Below are 17,411 nucleotides of genomic sequence, written 5' to 3' on the forward strand. Positions count from 1 at the left end.
TGGACTTTGCACACTTTTCACCAGTTTTATTGTAAAGTTAACCCCCACTTCCCAAGCACCCCCCTCCTCCCGGCTCGGGGAGCAGCCCCCTGTGCAAACAGCCGTGGCCCTGCCCGACCCGCTCCCTGCCCTGCGCGGGGTCTGCCGCAGCCCCCCCAGACGCTGCAGGACCCTGCAGGTGGGGGCCAGGCACAGCCCTCCCTCCCAGCAGCGGTGTTGGGGGCACAGGGACACCCCCCCTCAGTGCCGCTGGGAAGCCAGGTCTGGCCCCCCTGCAGCGACCCTTGCAGACAGGGGTGGGGGCGATGGGGCCAGGGCAGGGGGGGCAGCGAGGGACCTTCCCCCCCCAGCAGCATAGACCCAAACACTCCCCTACGCACCAGTCAAGTCACACCCCTTCCCCCCGCTAACGGCAATAAATATCTCACACTACCCCAGCCCCACGTCGCAGGTGCCCACGGCCCGGCCCTGCACCCCCCGGGACAGGGGGCAGCTCCATCTCCCATCCCCAGGGGAAAGGGGCTGGCAGCACCCGCCTGCGCCCACCCCGCTCTGCCCCCTCCCCGTCCCGGGCCTGGGACTCGGGGCGTCCGTCCCTCAGAAGCGCAGCTCCCTCAGCTTCTGCCGCAGGTAGTGCTTGGCCTCCTCGATGCCACTCACCTTCTCCAGCTCCGTGTAGGGCAGCTGAAAGGGGATGGAGAGAAACGGTTAGAGCAGCTCCAGCACCACCAGCACCACCAGCACCCAGCCCAAGGCTGCCCGGGACAGTCATCCGTGGCGGCGGGGGGAAGAACCGGGACTCGGGACCCTTCCCAGGGGGAGGGAGGACAGTGCTGTTCCTTCCGAGGGGAGGGAGGGCAGAGGAGGAGCAGACGAGCCCCAGCTCGGCGGCGTCCCACCGACCCCCGGGCAGAGGAAGCTCGTCCCGCTCCAGCTCAGCCCCAGGCAAGGCGCAGCGAGGGGGCTGCCTCCCGGGGGGGTCGAGTCCCCGAGTGCCTGCCCACGCTGGCTCTGCCCTCCCAGCGCTTCACCTCTGAACCTGGCTGCCCCGTGAAGCCAGCTGCCCGCTGCCGACAGCGGAGAGCACCCGCAGGCAGCCCCATCCCCGATCCCCACCGCGGCCGGGCCGGGGCCCAGCACGCACGGGGAGGACGCGCGGCGCTGCAGGGACACGGGGCTCGCAAGCCTCTCCCCAACCTCGAACCCCAGGCGCCAACCACCCGGGAGGGACGAAGAGCAAAATCCAGCCACCCCCCCACTGTGCGGGGTGGGGGAGCCTGGGGCTCGTCCGGTGCCTGTCCGCGAGGGGAGATGAGGGGAATGGGGTTTTCCACGTGAGGGAGAGCAGCGGCCCGCTGCCGCAGCAAAGGACGGAGCGGGTGCCTGCCGCACAGCCCCGCAGCGGTCCGGCTGCGCCCTCGGCCTCCCTCGAACAAGAACCAGCACCGGAGACCACGGTGCAGCAGTGAGGGGTGGGAGCGGCAGGGCAGGGCCACGGGGCCTTTGCTCAGCGGGCTGGAGAGGGACATCAGCCCTGCCCGGGAAGCGCAGGGGACACCGCGACCCTGCGCTCCTGCTCAGCTGCTGCAGGCTCTCTCCAGCGGGTGGGATGGGATGAAACCGCTCCTGGGAGCGGGCAGCGCGTGGAAGAGCTACAGCACCCATCAGCCTCCCACCAGAAGAAAGGGCCGCGGGCGTGAGCTGAGCCCAGAAAACAGTTTCTCCCCCAACACGTCATTTTAACCACAGCCCGCTACGGAAAGGAGGCACCGGGACCAACAAAAGCAGAAACAGCGCTCCCTTTGCCCAGGGAACTGGTACGGGGTGCTGAGGGGGACTGGAGACCCCACCAGGAAAGCTGAACTGGATGTCACTGGCGCCAGGAGTGCTCTCTGCCCCTGAACAGCAAATACAACCTGGAGCTAAACACGCGCCCGAACGGCCACGAGCCCTGGGCCACCCCGACCGCGAGGCAGAGACACCCACAGGGGTGGGAGCAGAGATGGGCCGGGCCCTGTCCCTCCCCTCGGTACCAGTCTGGGGACAACCTGGCAGGCACTTTTCTGAAAGCACCGGGTCTCTATAACACCCGTTCGCAGTTCAAGGCCCTGCCGCCCCAGGGCTTGTCACCTTGCAGAGGCAGCCCCAGCCTGCGCGCGTGGCTGCGCATCCGTCCCTGCGCTAGGCCGGGGCATCGAGCAAAGCTGCACTGCAGCAGCCGTGCGGGAAGGGATCCGCAGGGACAAGGGGAGGAGACTCCAGCTACCACCAGTGTCCCCCCACATCGATATCAGGGACTGGGGGCCAAAACTTGTTGGGGTGGCTGGAAGCTCTGCTCGTCCAGCATCCCAGAAGGCACCCCCAGTGCTGGTGGAGCAGGACCATGGCCCATGCCGCAGCCCTGTCCGGCAGCACAGGAGAGGGCTAAAGACATGACACTGCAGCAAGAGGACCCGTGCGTTCACCCCGAGCGCAGCCCAGCCCTTGGTGCGTTCTGCTACTCGGGCACTAGAGGAGCCCTGCCCCGTCCCTCCTGGGAATAAGGACGTGCAAGAAAAGCTCTCCTTCGGCCCTGGAGATCCTGCTGAGAGGCAGCGACACGGGGCTGGAGCTGGGGCTACGCAGGGGAGTTCTTGGCCGAGAACCTCACCTGCTCTTCCCAGCCCTCGGGGCTGAGCAGACGAGCTCTGCACCTGAAGAGAGGCAGCTCTAGCAACCTGGTGCACCTCAGCCTGCCCCGAGAGACGGTGCCTGGGACACGGCGGGGGGGGAAGCCCCTCTCTGTGGGGAAGTGACCCACCGCTCGGCTCTGTGCCGCTATCTGGCCCTCCACCGATCACCGATCCCAGGAGACCCGAGCCCTGGAGGGGCCGCGTTTGTGAGGACACCTCCTCAGAGCAGGGCCGGAGCCCGGCCGCTGGGGCAGCCCGCACGAGCCAGGTCTGCAGGAGAGCTGTCGGCCAGGAAGCGCTCCGTGCATGGCACGGGGGTGGTCTGCTGTACCAGGAGCATCCAAGGCTGCTTGGAGAGGCCACTGCCATCCCGCAGGAGCTGCGGATCATGACACAGAGGAGTTTGCCTGCAAAGGAGGAAGCTTTTTCTCACCGGCTCGTTGAGAAACAGGGCTAATAGTAGGCACTGTGAAGGGATAGGGTGGGAAAACTTGGCAGAGGGGCAAAGACCAAGACCAGAACGTTTGGCCCAGGAGGGCCAGCTGTGGGGATTTTCATCCTTCAGGTCAGTTCCCACAAGTCCCACCAGTTTCCCAAGCTGCAGAGAACATGGAAGAACACAAAGCAGAAGGGGCAGAAACGCTCCCTGAAGGGACTCCGTGGAACCGCTAGATCCTGCCATGGGTGCTATAGGGGGTCCAGGACCTGTTTGTGACCGTCATGGATGAGCAAGTGGGATGGGGAACACAGACAAGCTGCCCCAGGACAGCGAACAGGCTGCAGAGAGGTGCTGTTCTCCCACGCAGGCCAGGGGCAAAGGCGGCTCCTAACTTTGCCTGGAGAGAAGGAACCAAGTCCTCTGGCTGCAGTGGGTCTGAATCAAAGGTTTCTGGCAGTTCTGGTACGGAGCCACCTCCTTCCAATGCTTCACACTCCCCTCCTCACTACCCAGCTCTGCAGGGTCTGCCTCCCCAGCGGGCTCGCCCTTCCGACACTACGGAAGGATAAACAGCACCGAAAGCTCCTTCAGCCAAACAGGCTGGAAGCAAGCAGTGCCAGAGCAGGACGGGGCTGTGGGAACATCGCATCTGGCCATTATTCAGGGCAGGATCCTGGGAAGGAAGGAGCGTGTGCTTACCCAGAAACTTCCGAGGGAAAAGAGCTGGCTGTCAATAAAAGGCCAGGACCACCAGGGAAAAAAAATCTACCTTGGAAAGGGCTGAGACCCAGAGCATCTGTGGGCAGAGCAGAGGATCTGAGGCAGGTGACCCTGCAATAGCACTGCCACCGCCTGCCAGAAGGGTGGAAGCAACACGCGGGTCCAGCCAGAGGATGGAGGCAAGGGAGGTCCAGGTACGAGACCTGGCGACATCCTTCGCAGTCACCCCGGGCAGCCCCTGTCCCACGGGAGGAGCAGGCCCTCTTGGAAGGAAGCCCTGTTCAGAGGCACTGACAAATCCACACCTGCCGCGGCTGCCAGACCAACGGCATCCGAGGAGAGCGAGGCCCTGGCACAGGCACGCAGACGTACCCAGGCAGCTTAGCACCGTGCCAGACGCCACGGGCAGCCCAGCGCCGATCGCGCAGACACAGGGCAACGCAGCAGCCAGCAAGAGGAGGCCTTAAATTAAATATAAGGAGGGCTGAACTGCCAGGCTCGAAGAGCTGCGAACAGCGGCAGGATGCCCAGCTGGACCAAGCCTCTAGCGGCATACCCCAGCAGTCATACTGGGCCAATACCGCTCAGCACCCTCATTAGTGACCTGGACGATGGGACCGAGCGCGCCCCCAGCGAGGCTGCAGACAATACAAAACGGGGAGGAGTGGCTGACGCGCCAGACAGTTGTGTGCCGTTCAGAAGGCCCTAAACAGGCTGGAGAAACGGCCCCCGCGCAGGGGCCAAGTCCTGAGCCTCGGGAGGAATAACCCCACGCACCAGGACAGGCTGGGGCCAACCGGCCGGGAGGTGGCTTTGCAGGAAAGGGACCAAGGGTCCTGTCGGACAGGTTGAACACGGGCCAGCAGTGCCCCTTGCAGCAAGGGCGTCCAACAGCTCCCCGGGCTGCACTGGGGAGAGCACCGCGAGCGGGTCGAGGGAGCGGATCCTTCTCTGCTACTCAGCGCTGGTGAGACACAGTGCTGGGCTCCCCAGAACAAGACATGGGCATACTGGAGCAGGTCCAGCGCAGGGCCACAAGGATGATTACGGGACTAAAGCAGTGATACGTGAGAAGAGGTTGACAGAGCTGGAGAAGGCGGGAGGTTGTAAAGAAGACAGAGCCGGAGCCTTAGCAGTGCCCAGTGAGAGAGAGCAAGGCAATGGGCACAAACCTAAAATACTGGAAATCCCATTTAAAATTAAGAAAAAGCTACACCTCCCTCCCCCCAAACATAAGAAAAAACCTCTTTTGCTGTGAGGGTAAAACAGCAGCAGCCTTGAGCCTGGAACAGGCAACCAGGAAGCAACCTATCTCCGAGACACTCGAAACTCGACTGGACATGCTCTACCGAGCAACCTGCTCTGGGTGAGCTGGGGACGGACTGGACGATCCCCAGAGGCCCCTGCCAACCGCAACCACTCTGCAGTTCTGTAAAGGTGTCAGAAGAGGAGGAAATAAACCTCAAACGAGAAGAGCAAGAACAACCACCGAGCTGTGAAGCAGCTTCAACTCAGGAAGAAGCTAAACTGCCTGGGGTTCTTCATCTCACAGGGGCGGCCAAAGGGAAACGACCTCTGGAACCACAAGCATAGAGGAAGGTAGCCGCAGAGCCGCTCTTCACTCCCTCACGGTACCAGCACCACGTCGGCTGCCCAGACAGCAGATTTAAAACAAACAGAGCTTGTTGCAGGTAGTACTGCCTGGAGCTTGTTGGCACCGGACACTGCAGGTGTGGGAGAAAGAACAGGCTCAAAGAGGAATAAAACGCTGACGGAGAAGAGGTCCATCGGGGCGATTAAACACAGCTGTCCAGACACACGCTCGGGTGCAGGAGTCCTTAGACTACCCATGATCCACTTCCGACTCATTCTCTAACGATCTGCCCCTGTCTGCTGCTGGAGAGGGATATGGGGACGGGACCAGCGCGCCTGCTCTCACCACCCAGAGGAGCTAACCGCTCTGGCAGCTGCACATCGGGCAAGCTGAACAGAGGGGAAGAGCGCCTGCCGCCTCAGTCACGCGGGTCCTGACACCTAACCGCGCGCTGCCGGACAGAGCACCTGACCCTGTGCACGCTGGGAGCAAGAGCTTGCCCGCACCCCTGCCCATTCCACCTTGCCCCCCAGAGACCCCCGTGGGCTGCCGCTCCGCAGCCTCAGCCTCCCGCAGCAGCCCTGACCCGCACCAGGGGCGCAGACCCCAGCGGTACCAGTTACCAGAGATGGCTCGAGACAGGGCACGGACCCCCAGCTGGGCCAAGGGCAGGGTGAGCACCGTCCCTGGCTGCTGCGGGTGCACTGGGCACAGGGCAGGCAGGCGAGGGCAGCTCTGGGACGCGGTGGCACAAAGCTGGGAGCAGAGGCAGCTGGGCCAAGCACCTCCTCAGCCGAGGGCACCCCAGAGCCCAGAGAGGCGGCGAGAGCCTGTGGCACCGGCCTCGAGCCCGGCACGGGCACTGGCAGCCCTCCTCCCTGCCACAAAGCTGCTCGGTCCCACTGCTCTCTGGGGACACGGCTGGCCGTGGGCAGCCCGTCCCCAACAGCAGCACAAGGGAGACCCAGAGCTGCACAGGAGAGCTGGTCCTGCTCCACCGCTCTGCAGTTTGGGATCTCCAAGGAAATACCACAGCTCGAGTCACAGGACTGCCAGAGCTATGCATAAACAAAGGGCTTCTGAACGATGTACGTTGCAAATTATGAAATTAGGAGGAGCTTCGTGTTGGCACGCTGCACCATCAGCAGCAGGGGAGGTAAGAAGCTTTAAGAAATGGTTATGGGACTGCTTGGCAGATCTTTGACTGTAATTCAGGTGACGTGAAGTGAAGAAGTAAACAGGGATAAGAGGCCTACATTTCTGAGTTGTTTTCCTCAGAAGGACCTATCCTCAAGCTAAAAATCACCCCACAAATAGTCTCGCAGAAGCTGCACACCTTAAAACAACCTCTGAAGTTTCCAAAGAAATCTGAAGACAATTGTGAAGGTGGCGGTGAAGCCTCGAGGGCTTCTCAGTTCGCAGCTCTCACCACAGACCAGCCAGAGGCTGCAACCAAAGAGGCCAGGGCTCCGAGACAGGCACGGAAGGGAGCTTCGCCTCGCCTCGCCCCCACCCACAGCGGCAAGAGGCACACTGCAGAACCGACAGCCAGGACTACAGCAAAGCGTATCAGGCTGAGCTATGCCCCCCCTTGATTTCCACCCCGAGGCCCCGCAGCCAACACCGCCGCTGCCAACGTGGCTGCCGGGCCCAGGCTGAGCAGCTTCCCCTTCTCCCCTCCCTGCCCAGCGCGCGGGTCGGGTCTCGGCCCCAGCAGACCTGTAGGATGGGATTCCTGCAGGACCAGCAGACAGGAGGAGCCGTCCCCTTGACCGTGCTTTGCACCGGGGCTGGTATCGCCCGCCAGCCGCGTGGAAAAAGTCTTGGGGTGGGGTGGAGGAGGGCAAAAAGGAGCCGTGAGGATGAGTCACTGCTTCCTCTCACAAGCAGCAAGCGTGGAAGGACGGCCCCCACCGGCAGCGTTTACAGTGGGGACGCCAGCTCTCCAGCCTGCAGCCTGGAGCCCATCTCGCTGCACGGCCGCGGGCGTTTCTGCGCGAGGGGAGGAGGGGAAGGGAAGGGAGCAGCCCCCCGCCTACCTGAACCAGACAGTAGCCCAGCAGTCGCAAGTGCCTGTCCCTCATGGCTCGCGAGCCCACCAGTATGTCGGAGTTCTGGCAGTAATGCCATTTGTCGTTGACCGACAGCACCACCCTGCAGACAATCATAGAACCATTAAGGGTGGAAAAGACCTCCAAGATCATCGAGTCCAACCGTCAGAGGACAGAGCCGGGGGAGGAGGGCAGCGTTACCCCCCGCCACAGACCCTGCAGGCAGGACGGCAGCGGCGTCACCCGTGCCCGGTCCCCAGAACAGCGGGTGATGACGGGCAGCACCCCCCGCCCAGCTGGTGGCAGGGGCAGCCGCACCCAGGCTGGGACGTGCTGCACCCCGGGGCCTGGGGTCTCTGCAGCAGAGCCTGCGCTGCCGCTGGGCTCCTGACAGCGCAGGGCAGGAGGGGGCGGGGGCCGACCGCCAGGGAGGGCAGGAGCTGAAGCCAGGGCCGGTGCGGGCCCGGGGCGGCTGCCCTGCCGGAAGGGCTGGGGACACGGACCGGCCCCGCTCCGTACCTCTGAATCTCTTCAGCTCCCTGCGGCCCATCGCCGGGCCCTCGCTTGGGGCTGGGCCGGCACGGAGAGGGTGGAGGGCAGGCGTCCTCGCTGGGGGGTGGGCTCCTCTCCTCCGGTTCCTCCTGGGCCTGCTCCCCCTGGAAGCAGTTGTGATCGTGCCCAGGGCAGCCGGCGGTAGCCTCCTCCTCCTCCTCCAGAATCTTGCCGATGGGGAACTGGAAAAGGGTGGCTGCGGAGGTGCCCCTTGGCGAGCAGTCAGGGGTGCCGGCCGGCTGCGCGGAGAGGCACTCAGAAGGGCTGCTTAACGTGGAGCTGCCCTGGCTCTCCAGGGAAGACTCTTTGCTCAGGCCGCAGTAATAGTCCGAGGGGGGCTGGTAGCAGGGGCCCCCCAGGGCAGGGCAAAGCGTGGGCAGGAACCGCCCGGCCAGGTTGTTCTCCCGGGAGCCCGGGGGGCTGCTCGGCGTCTCTGGAGCAAACGGGGCAAAGTCCTGCAAGTCCGAGGTGAGGGCCAGGACGCTCGAGCGCAAGGAAATGGCGGCGGGCGATGTTGTAGTGTGGGAGGGAGCCTTGGAAGCCGCAGGGACACGAGAGAGAGGCAGCACGGTGCCCGAGCGGTTAATCCACAGCAGGAAGTCTGCGGAGAGAAAACGTGGATCAGCACTAGGCCTCGAGACCCCTCTACTGATGGGACATGGGCTCGGGGACCCTGCGTGCCCCAGGGTGGGAGACACTGTGCCAGCCAGCCCAGCAGATGGGAGCGCGGAGGGGATACCCCCGCTGCACTGGCCCAGCTGAGCCCTCCTGCGGCGGGGGTGGCTCAGGGAGCTTCGTCCCAAAGCGCCAAGGGAAGGCAGTGTCAAGGGGAAGGTGGTGACAAAGCAGCCAAATCTAGTTCTGCCCTGAATAACCTCCCACCCTCAGGCCTCCCCCGAGCACCCAGGCAGCCGCAGGGCTTCTACTGCACCCACAGCCCCCCAAATCCCAACTGCCAGCCCCCTCCCCGGAGCCACGGCCCTGCCCCAAAGCAGGGCGCCCAGCCAGGCTACCTGTGCAGTATCCTGGGGGCAGCACCTCGTCCTGCCGATAGCACTCTTCTCCCACCAGCTGCCGCAGGGCCTCGGCCACCAGCCCCTTGTAACTGAGGGGAAAAAGAAGAGTCAGAGGACGCACTAGGAGGGCCCCCAGCCAGCCCCCTCGAGCGCTGCCGACCCGCGCTCTCCCTCTGAGCACATCTGCGCAGACACGGAGGCCCCGGGAGCGAGAAATAAGGAGAGCCTTTAGCGTCGGGCTCCGCTGTTCTGGGGAAGAGGGGACACGCTTCAGCTCATTCAGCAGAAAAGCTCCTCCCGATATCGCTAGACCAACAGTATATTCTTCTTCACCGAAAGGGGTGTCAGGCACTGGAACAGGCTGCCCGGGGAAGTGGTGGAGTCACTGTCCCGGGGGGTATTTACAAGACGTGTAGATGTGGTGCTTAGGGACATGGTGTAGTGGTGGACTGGGCAGCGCTGGGTTTACATTTGGACTCAATGATCTTAAGGGTCTTTTCCAACCTAAACGATTCTGTGATTCTATATTGCTCCTCTACAGGCTTCAGAGCTCACGTATGGGCCATTCCCCTGGCACCGTCCTCGGCTGGGATCCTGCCAGAACAAGGTCACAGACCCCGCACCTCAAGCGACACCGCCCTGCTCACCTGCCAGGGACAGGCAGCAGGGCGCCCAGCACCCCACGCCCCCCGGGGGCCTCCCCTCCCCAGCGCCGCCTGCCCCCGCCGCTGACCTGTACTTTCTGTTGGCCTCGTCGGCCGTCAGGGCGTGCTCGAACATGAGGACGCGGTAGCGCGGGTCGAGGCGCGGGCCGCTGTAGTCGCGGAACTCCAGCTCCACCGCCGCGTCCAGCAGCGAGAGGTAGCGGCGCACAATCAGCGCGTAGGGGCTGCCTGCGGGGAGAGGACGGCTGGAGAGCCTCGCCCAGCCACGCTCCCGGGGACTGACCGCCAGCGAGGCGGTCCTGCGCTCCCAGGGGCAGCCTGTTCCGCCCGACGCTTTCAAAATCCACCTCCACCCCAGCCCCGAGCTTTAACGGCTGGGTTTAACCTGGAAAAGGCCCAACATACTCATAACATTGGTGATGAAGGCTGGGGAGAAGACTTGGTGCAGGACCGTCTGGGGGAAGTGGCTAAGCTGAAACATGGACATGAGGATGTTGACAGTCGCCAGGGGTGAGCTGCCGGCTTTCTGCTCCAGGATGGCCTCCAGCTTGGGGAAGAGCTCGCTGTGGTTGGATGGGCGGTAATTCATGCGGCTGAAGGGAAACACCAGCTTCTGGATCACCTGCAGGCAGGAGGAGAGGGAGTTGGGCCGGGCCAGGCAGCGGGACGAGGGACAGGTCAGGCCCGGGCCTGCCCAGAGCCGGGCACAAGCAGGCTCTCACAACCCGTTAGGACCGGGGCGCGTCCCGGTCAGTCCCCAGCGAGATGCCCCAGCCTGACGGCCGAGAAGGGACGTGGTTTCCCCCAGCGCCGGGGCAGCCCCAGAGCCCGCCCCAGCGTCCCCTGCAGACTGGAGCGGACACTCACCTTGCTGTCGAGCTGCTCCCCACGCTTCAGGAGGAAGTTTGCGATGGTATCAAGCAGCCGTGGCTCACGCAGCCGGTGCCGGGCCACGTACTTGGCAATGAGGGCCATGGTGTAGGGGGTAAGGTTCTCTGCCTTCCTGGGGAGCCACTCTGCACAGAGCAAACCACCGCAGGGTATCCGTCAGAGGGGCCTGGCTCTGCCCGAACTGCAGTTCTCCAGAAGCCACTACAGCCCGGGCAGGAAAGGCAGTGCAGGCAGGTGGGAGAGAACAAGACCTGGGCAGCAGAGCCATCTCTCCTGAACCCGCAAGGCTTCCAGAAACCATCAAGTTATGGGGCGTGTGAGAGGCTGGGGCAGATTTCTCTCCCGTGCACCCAGAAGGCACAGCCGGAGCACAGCTAGAACGTGCACTGAATGGGGGCCCTTCTGCAGAAACCCCACCAAAACCAACCTGCTCCCAGTCTGGAGGAAAGGTAGGCTCACAGCCCCTGGAAGGGCTAGGCTGGGAAGGCAGTGACAGGGCGGCCATAACGCAGAGCACCTCCCGCTCCAGCCTCACTGCTGCAGGCCCTGGTGCTGAACCAGGCCCCAGCCGGTGCTGTCACAAACCCAGATGTCCTCCGGGGCCAAGAAAGGAGGCTCCAAGGCTGCCAAGTGCACGGACAGAGCCCAGCGCACCCAGGCTCACACCGCGGGCAAGGCTGGGACCCTGCCTGGGCAGACCCTGCCCTCACCTGCCATACTGCGGATGAATCGCTCTTGGCGGTTCTCGTAGAAGAGCTGAGAGCTGAAGATGGCCTCCAGGGCCTTGTTGTTCGCCTCCTGGGCGCACAGAGCCAGCATCTCGTCCAAGAGGGCCAGCTCGTGCTCCCGCATGGCACTCACTTGCCCCAGCGTGTGCCTGACGAGGCGCAGGATCTTGCGGTTGTTGATCAGCTGCTGGTCGGAGGCCGGGTGTCCCTGCAGCGCCTGCGCCCGCAGCCGGTAGTAGGAGAGGAGCAGGAAGAGGGTCTGGGGATGGCGCTCCTTCTCCAGGTGCCGCTCCAAGCTGCTGAGGCAAGACTCGACCAGGGGGTGGGGGCTGGACGGGTGCAGCCTCATCACGCTGCTGAAGACCATGGAGACGTCCTTCTGGTTGAAGCGGCCCAGGCGGCTCCGGGATTCGTCCTCCAGCACTCGCACCAGCGGCGATTCCCCCGGCAGGCCTGCGACAGGGAAGGGATTAGGGACACCCAGACCCCACCTCTCATCTTCGCTAGGCACAACTGTCCTCGTAAGCTCAGGCACGAGACTACAGCCGGAAAAGGACAGGTTTGCTGGGTCAGGGATCAAACCAGAGATGAGAAGGGAAAGAGGACCCGTTTGGCAAAGCCTGACCGGAACATCAGTGCATCTGCGCCACGGAAAAAGTCATTTGGAGCCGTCGGATTATTCCCACCCGCTCCACCAAAACGGAAGTCCTTTAGCTCATCCGCAAAAGCAAGGTTTATTTCTCAAGACTCAAACTTCTTAAAGATAAACAATACACCTTTAAAAAAAAGTTTTAGTTGGAAAACAAGACATCAGCACATTACCAAAATAAAACCTGTCTGCGTATGACAGGAATTAATCCTTCCACGTTTCTAACCTTCTCCCATTTTCTAGCTTAGCTTTAGTCGTTCAAACTTGGCTCCTGGGGGAAATACTTTCCTTCAGCTCTGGACGTGTTATTCAACCAGGGAAAGACAAGGGGCCAGGCACAGTGCGGTTACGAGAAAAGGCAAAGGCCATCCTTCGTGTGTCAGGAGAGATATTTCCAGGAGATGCATGAAGCATTAGGCACTGTATGAGGCCCTGGAAGCCCACTGGTCTCCTAAGCCAGCTGACAAGATTTCAATTTTCAAAAGGGCTTTAAAGCAACTAAGGCAGCATGGGGTAAGTTGCTGCGTTTTATCATTAATCAAAAATCAGTCAAAAGGTGGAAAGTGAAGAATTGGTCTGAGCAGTTGCTTTGTTTCTTAAAATGGCCTTAAAAAGGCAGGTTAGCATTTTTATTAATGAGCGGGTAAGCATGGTGAGCAGGGAAGGGCGACTGACGGAGAACAAAGTGTGGGTCAAAACCAGAGCAGGCCGGGGGGAGCCCAGCTGAGGGGAGAGGCGCCTGGCAGCCCGGAGTTCAGTGTCAACAAACACAAGGCGCCGCGAGACAGAGGGGGGAAGAGCAGAAATGTCTTCCCTCCCCCCTTCAGCAGGATCTAGAGTTACTGCATCAACCCGCGGCAGGGACCGGGCGTCTCCGTACGCGGCTCAGCCGAAACCTCAGCCCAGCGTGCAGCTGCGATGGAAAAAAAAAAGCAAACACAAGGGCAGGAACCTGCGCGTGGGACAGAGGAGCGCAGGGCTGGCAGGAACCGCGGGGGTGGGGAGGGCAGGCACGTGCCGCCGCAGGCAACCGCCAGACGTGATCCCCTTCCTCGCAGGCGGGAGAATCCGCAGGGCCCTCGGGGGCCCCCGGCCCAGCGAAGGGGGAGCCCCTGGGACGCGGCCCGCCGGCCAGCCCAGAGGCTGCTGCGCAGGAACCCAAACCGGCCTGAACCCTTCCTCCTGAGCACTGAACTCCCGATGACAGGGGCTTGCACACACCCCTTGCACAGGGTTTGGCCAAGGTCTCGCATCTCACACTTCGATGCTCAGACGTTTGCTGATTTTCAGGGCCTGGAACGGTGGACCCCGATCCTGCTGGGCACCGCTGGCCACCGCTTCGGCTGCCCTTCGGGCTGATAGGCCAGGTGCTGCGGCCAGCCAAGCCCCGCCGGAGCAGTCAGTCCACCTGACTCCCTTCCTGGTGCATATCCCAAGCAGAGCCTCCTCCTTCGAAGGGCACAACTCCACCTGCCACAAAGCCACCGGCACACCTAAATCCACACACAAACCCAGACACCGGCTCCTGCTCCGGTACGTCCTTCCTCCTTCCCTGGCAGCCGGACCGGCAAGCTCTCCTTTCACCTCACAAACCCAAGCACCGGCCCGTGCCCCACCGCCCTGCCCGCCTCCCCCGTCCTCTGCCAGTGACTCCATGCAGGCAGACACCGGCGGCCCGGGACACTCACCCAGCGCGGCAGCGGCGTACAGGCAGTTGACAATGCTGAAGTTATCAAACTTGGAGCAGCCACTGATGATGGCCTGACAGAGCGTCTGAAACTCTGGCTGCTCCAGCACCTGGCCAGGCCCGCGGCTCTCCCCGTTCACCGTGGCCTGGCCCTGCTGCTGCTGCAAGAGCTGGCCCAGCTTGTGCAGGGCGATGGGGTAGTGGCTGGCGGACACCTTGCTGGGGTTCTGCGTGACCCACCGCAGCACTTCCCCCACGCTGCGCGAGCGCTCTATCAGACGCTTCATTGTGAAGAAGGTGTCATAACTCATCTTCTCGTGGATGAAGTTCCAGCTCTTCCTCTTGCCATGGCCTCGAGTCCTGTAGGCGTCCGGGGGAAAGGTGTGCAGCAGCCCATGGCCGTAGGGGTCCAGGGGGAGCAGCACAGCCCGCTGCTTGGCTTTGCCTGCACAGTAGCAGGCGGGATACATCCCGGCCCCGCTCCTGTCACCAGCAGCCAGGCCCTGCAGGACTCCAGGCCGCACGCTCTCTCGGGTCAGAGCACGGAGCCATGGCAGCAGGCGCAGCATGGCGAGGGCAGGGTGGCTCGAGAGGCTTCGGAGAACCGGGAGACCCTGGGGACGAGACAGGGGGTGAGGGGGGTGGCGAGTTCGTGCCTCTGAGACGGCTGGAGCCAGCAAGGGACACGCGGAGCCCATGCTAGGACCCCCCACCCGCATGGATCCGCCCCAGTCCAGGGGTACCTGGCCCGCACAGCCCCCTGCTCTGAGGCCCCCCCACCCACAGAGATCCCCTTGGTACCGGGACCCCCGCCCTGCACAGGCCGCCCGGCCCGAGGTGCCCTGGCCCACACAAGCCCCGTTGTGCCGGGATCCCCGGCCTGCATACCCTGAAGGCCCCTGGCCCGCGCAGCCCCCTCCCCTCTCCCGGGGCCCCCGGCTCGCAGATCCCCCTTGTCCCGGGAGCCCCGCACGCACAGATCCCCGGCCGGTAGCAGGACCGCCCCGATCTTCCTCACCGCCCGGCACCGGGACCCCCGGGCCGCACCGAGCGTTCCTCCTCGGGTACCGGGACCCCCGCACCGCACCGAGCGCTCCTCCTCCGCCACCGGGACCCCTGGGCCGGGCTGGGCCGCACCGGGACAGCGACACCCAGCCCACCCAGGCCCCCATCGCCGGGGTCGCCCATCCCCACCCCTCCGGCCTAGACAGGCCCCGCGGTGCCCGGCCCGCGCCCCACCCCTCGTCCCGCCCGGCCCTACATGGCGCTCGCGGCCGCGCTGGGACCCGCCGCCGCCCCGGCCGCTCAGCACCGCCCGGACACCGAGTCCGCCATCTTCCCGACAGCCCCCGTCGGGCCGAGGGACGCCGCGGCCCCGCCCCCCGCGCGGCCCACACTTCCGGGGGCGGGGTCGGGAGCGCGGGCTCCGGCAGCATGCGTGGCGGCATATGTAAATAGCCCTACCCGTCCTCCAATGAGCGAGCGCCTCGCGAGGGGCGGGGCAGCTCTGCCGGCGCAGGCGCGCTGCGGCCCTGCGGAACGCGTGGCCCGAGGCGCATGCCCCGCCCCGCCCGCTGCCGCTGGGAGCGCGCCGCCGGGGAAGCCCCGCCCCCTGCCCCGGAGCCCCGCCCCTCCCACCGCCCCGGCCCCCCCGCGGCGCAGCAGAGCCGGGAGGCCGCGGCCGTTCACAGTTCGTCCTCTTTAATCGTAACAGAGCGGCGGGGAGCGCGTCCCCCCCGCCGGCACCGGGAGCAGCCCCGGCAGGGGCCGGGCGGCCGGACAGTCCCCCTGTGGGGAGGCAGCCCCTGCCCCGGGGGAGCGGACGCCGTCCCATGCAGGAGCAGCGTGCGGGGGGGCTGCAGGAGCTCCGGCGCGTGGAGCCGGCCGGCCGCGGGGCACGGGAGGGCCGGGTGGACGCTCCGTGCGGGGCTGTGGGGGCGCCGGGACCCCCCCGTCCCTCCCCAGAGGTAGCACAGCGCTCGCTCCTGCTCCGGCTGCAGCGCTGCCGGCCCTCGAGCCACGGCAGGCAGGCTGCCAGCCCCCTGCCCGGACACCAGCTTCCTCGGACCCGGCAGCCCCCACAGCCCCTGGGGATGCAGTCCAGGCCCAGACCCCCCCAGGTCCAGGTGCGGCAAGCAGACTCCACCCGGGACCGGGTTTATTCTGGGTGCAGTGGCTCCTTTTGGGGTGCAGGGCCGTGCTATCTGCGGTACATGGTGAAGGCCATGAAGCTGAAGAGAAGGGTGAGGCCAGCCAGGAAGGTGGTGGCGGTGGCGGTGAAGACGTGGCGGTACTGCAGCTGGAAGTACCAGAGCACAGCCAGCATCAGCACGAAGAGCGGCAGCATGAGGCTGCCCACGTTGAGGGCGGCGTGCACGGGGTCAGCAGAGGCGTGGGGGCCGGCGGGCGCGGGGGCCGGGCTGTGCTGGGAGATGTGGCAGTGCAGGACGCTGTTGTGGGTGAGGTGCAGGGCAGCCAGGCTCTGGGCGTCATCGCGCAGCAGCTGGCCCTGGTAGATCAGCCGCACTTGCTGCTCCTGCCCGGGGAAATAGGCCCTGGGGCGGGGGACAAGGAGGGAAACGTCACACTCCCGCCAGGACAGCGTCCCCTCCGTCCACCCCCCCAGGAGCCGGCTGCGAACGCACCCACCCTGACCATCCGCTCTGCCTGCACCCCTCTGCCCGCGCTTCGCCATCAGCTGCCCCAGGCGTTACCAGAAGCAAAGGCGCTGGCCAGGACGGGCTGTCCGACGGCACCCGCACCAGGGCAAGAGCGGCAGCTCCCAGCTGCTCCAGGGAGGGAAGGAGCCGCCAGCGGGGCCCGGGGACGCCCCCGGCGGTGCCGCGGGAGAACCGGCCTGCCCTGCCCCTCACCTCTTCAGGGCCCCGACGGTGTCACCGGGGCGCACCCGGGCCAGGCGCTCCGTGTCGTTGAGGAATTTCAGCCGCAGCACCATGGTGGGCTCGGCGGGGCCGCCGTCCGCCTCGCCGAGGGGGCCCTGCGCGGGTGTGGGGCCAGCCCGGGGCCGCAGCCCCGCCGCCAGCCCGCCCGCCCCATCGGGGGCCGCTCCGGCCGCCGCCGCCGGGGCCGGGGCCTTGTGCTCGACGGGGGTCGGGGCAGCGCTCGGACCCTCCTCGGGCAGCGACGCGACGTCGCGGGGCGTCGCGGCGGGCTCGGGGGCGCGGGTGGAGGCCCAGGCCAGCCCCAGCACCACGGCGACCAGCAACAACGCGAAGAGCACGGTCACCTCATCGCCAACGCCCTCGATCAGCACCATGGCGGCGGCGGCACCGGCTACCGACCTGCGGGCGTAGAGCGGGGCCGTCAGCCCGCCGGGCCGCAGGCGACCGGAGCCGCGGCCGGTCCGGGCCCCTCACCTGCCGCCATCGCGCCGCTTCCGCCTCGCCGCAAGGCACGCCGGGAGCTGTAGTCCTGCTCTGCGCATGCGCGGGGCACCCGCGCGGGGTGCGCCGGGAGCTGTAGTCCCGCCCCCGGCGCTGGGCGTGCCCAGCGCCGGGGGCGGGACTACAGCTCCCGGCGCGCCCCGCGCCAGGCTGGGCCTGCGCCCTCGGGCTTCCTCGGCCAGGACCTTTCCCTCATCCGCCATTATCAGTCTGAGAACTGGTGGGCCCTGCTGGGCCCAGCGTGAGGAGGCGTGGTGCTCCGGTGTGGCTGGGGGAAGGGGCTGCAAGGATGGCGGCAGCTGGGCCTGGGTTGAAAGGGAGGCGTTCGGCTGTTGGCATTAAT

The 17,411-nt window shown here is 65.3% G+C and overlaps 3 protein-coding genes across 4 annotated transcripts in view; all 3 read right to left on the minus strand.

Annotated features, from left to right (window-relative positions):
- Positions 1–17,411, minus strand: part of CDK5 (cyclin dependent kinase 5) — a 228,042-nt gene that overhangs the window by 24,212 nt on the left and 186,419 nt on the right. The window lies entirely within an intron of this gene.
- Positions 11–15,058, minus strand: FASTK (Fas activated serine/threonine kinase). Its single transcript, XM_075144486.1, has 10 exons — positions 14,926–15,058; positions 13,666–14,278; positions 11,311–11,781; positions 10,577–10,725; positions 10,115–10,331; positions 9,778–9,937; positions 9,042–9,133; positions 7,996–8,629; positions 7,465–7,579; positions 11–684 (listed from the first exon to the last, which is right to left on the minus strand). The coding sequence occupies exons 2-10, from the start codon at positions 14,231–14,233 to the stop codon at positions 598–600; spliced, it is 2,493 nt and encodes an 830-aa protein (XP_075000587.1). The 5' UTR covers positions 14,234–14,278; positions 14,926–15,058; the 3' UTR covers positions 11–597.
- TMUB1 (transmembrane and ubiquitin like domain containing 1) lies at positions 15,350–17,079 on the minus strand. The gene is made up of 2 exons (XM_075144477.1): positions 16,538–17,079; positions 15,350–16,219 (listed from the first exon to the last, which is right to left on the minus strand). Exons 1-2 carry the CDS (start codon positions 16,939–16,941, stop codon positions 15,865–15,867), a joined length of 759 nt encoding a protein of 252 aa, XP_075000578.1. The 5' UTR covers positions 16,942–17,079; the 3' UTR covers positions 15,350–15,864.

The sequence above is a fragment of the Calonectris borealis genome, chromosome 2 (assembly GCF_964195595.1).
Source record: "Calonectris borealis chromosome 2, bCalBor7.hap1.2, whole genome shotgun sequence".
Lineage (NCBI taxonomy): Eukaryota > Metazoa > Chordata > Aves > Procellariiformes > Procellariidae > Calonectris > Calonectris borealis.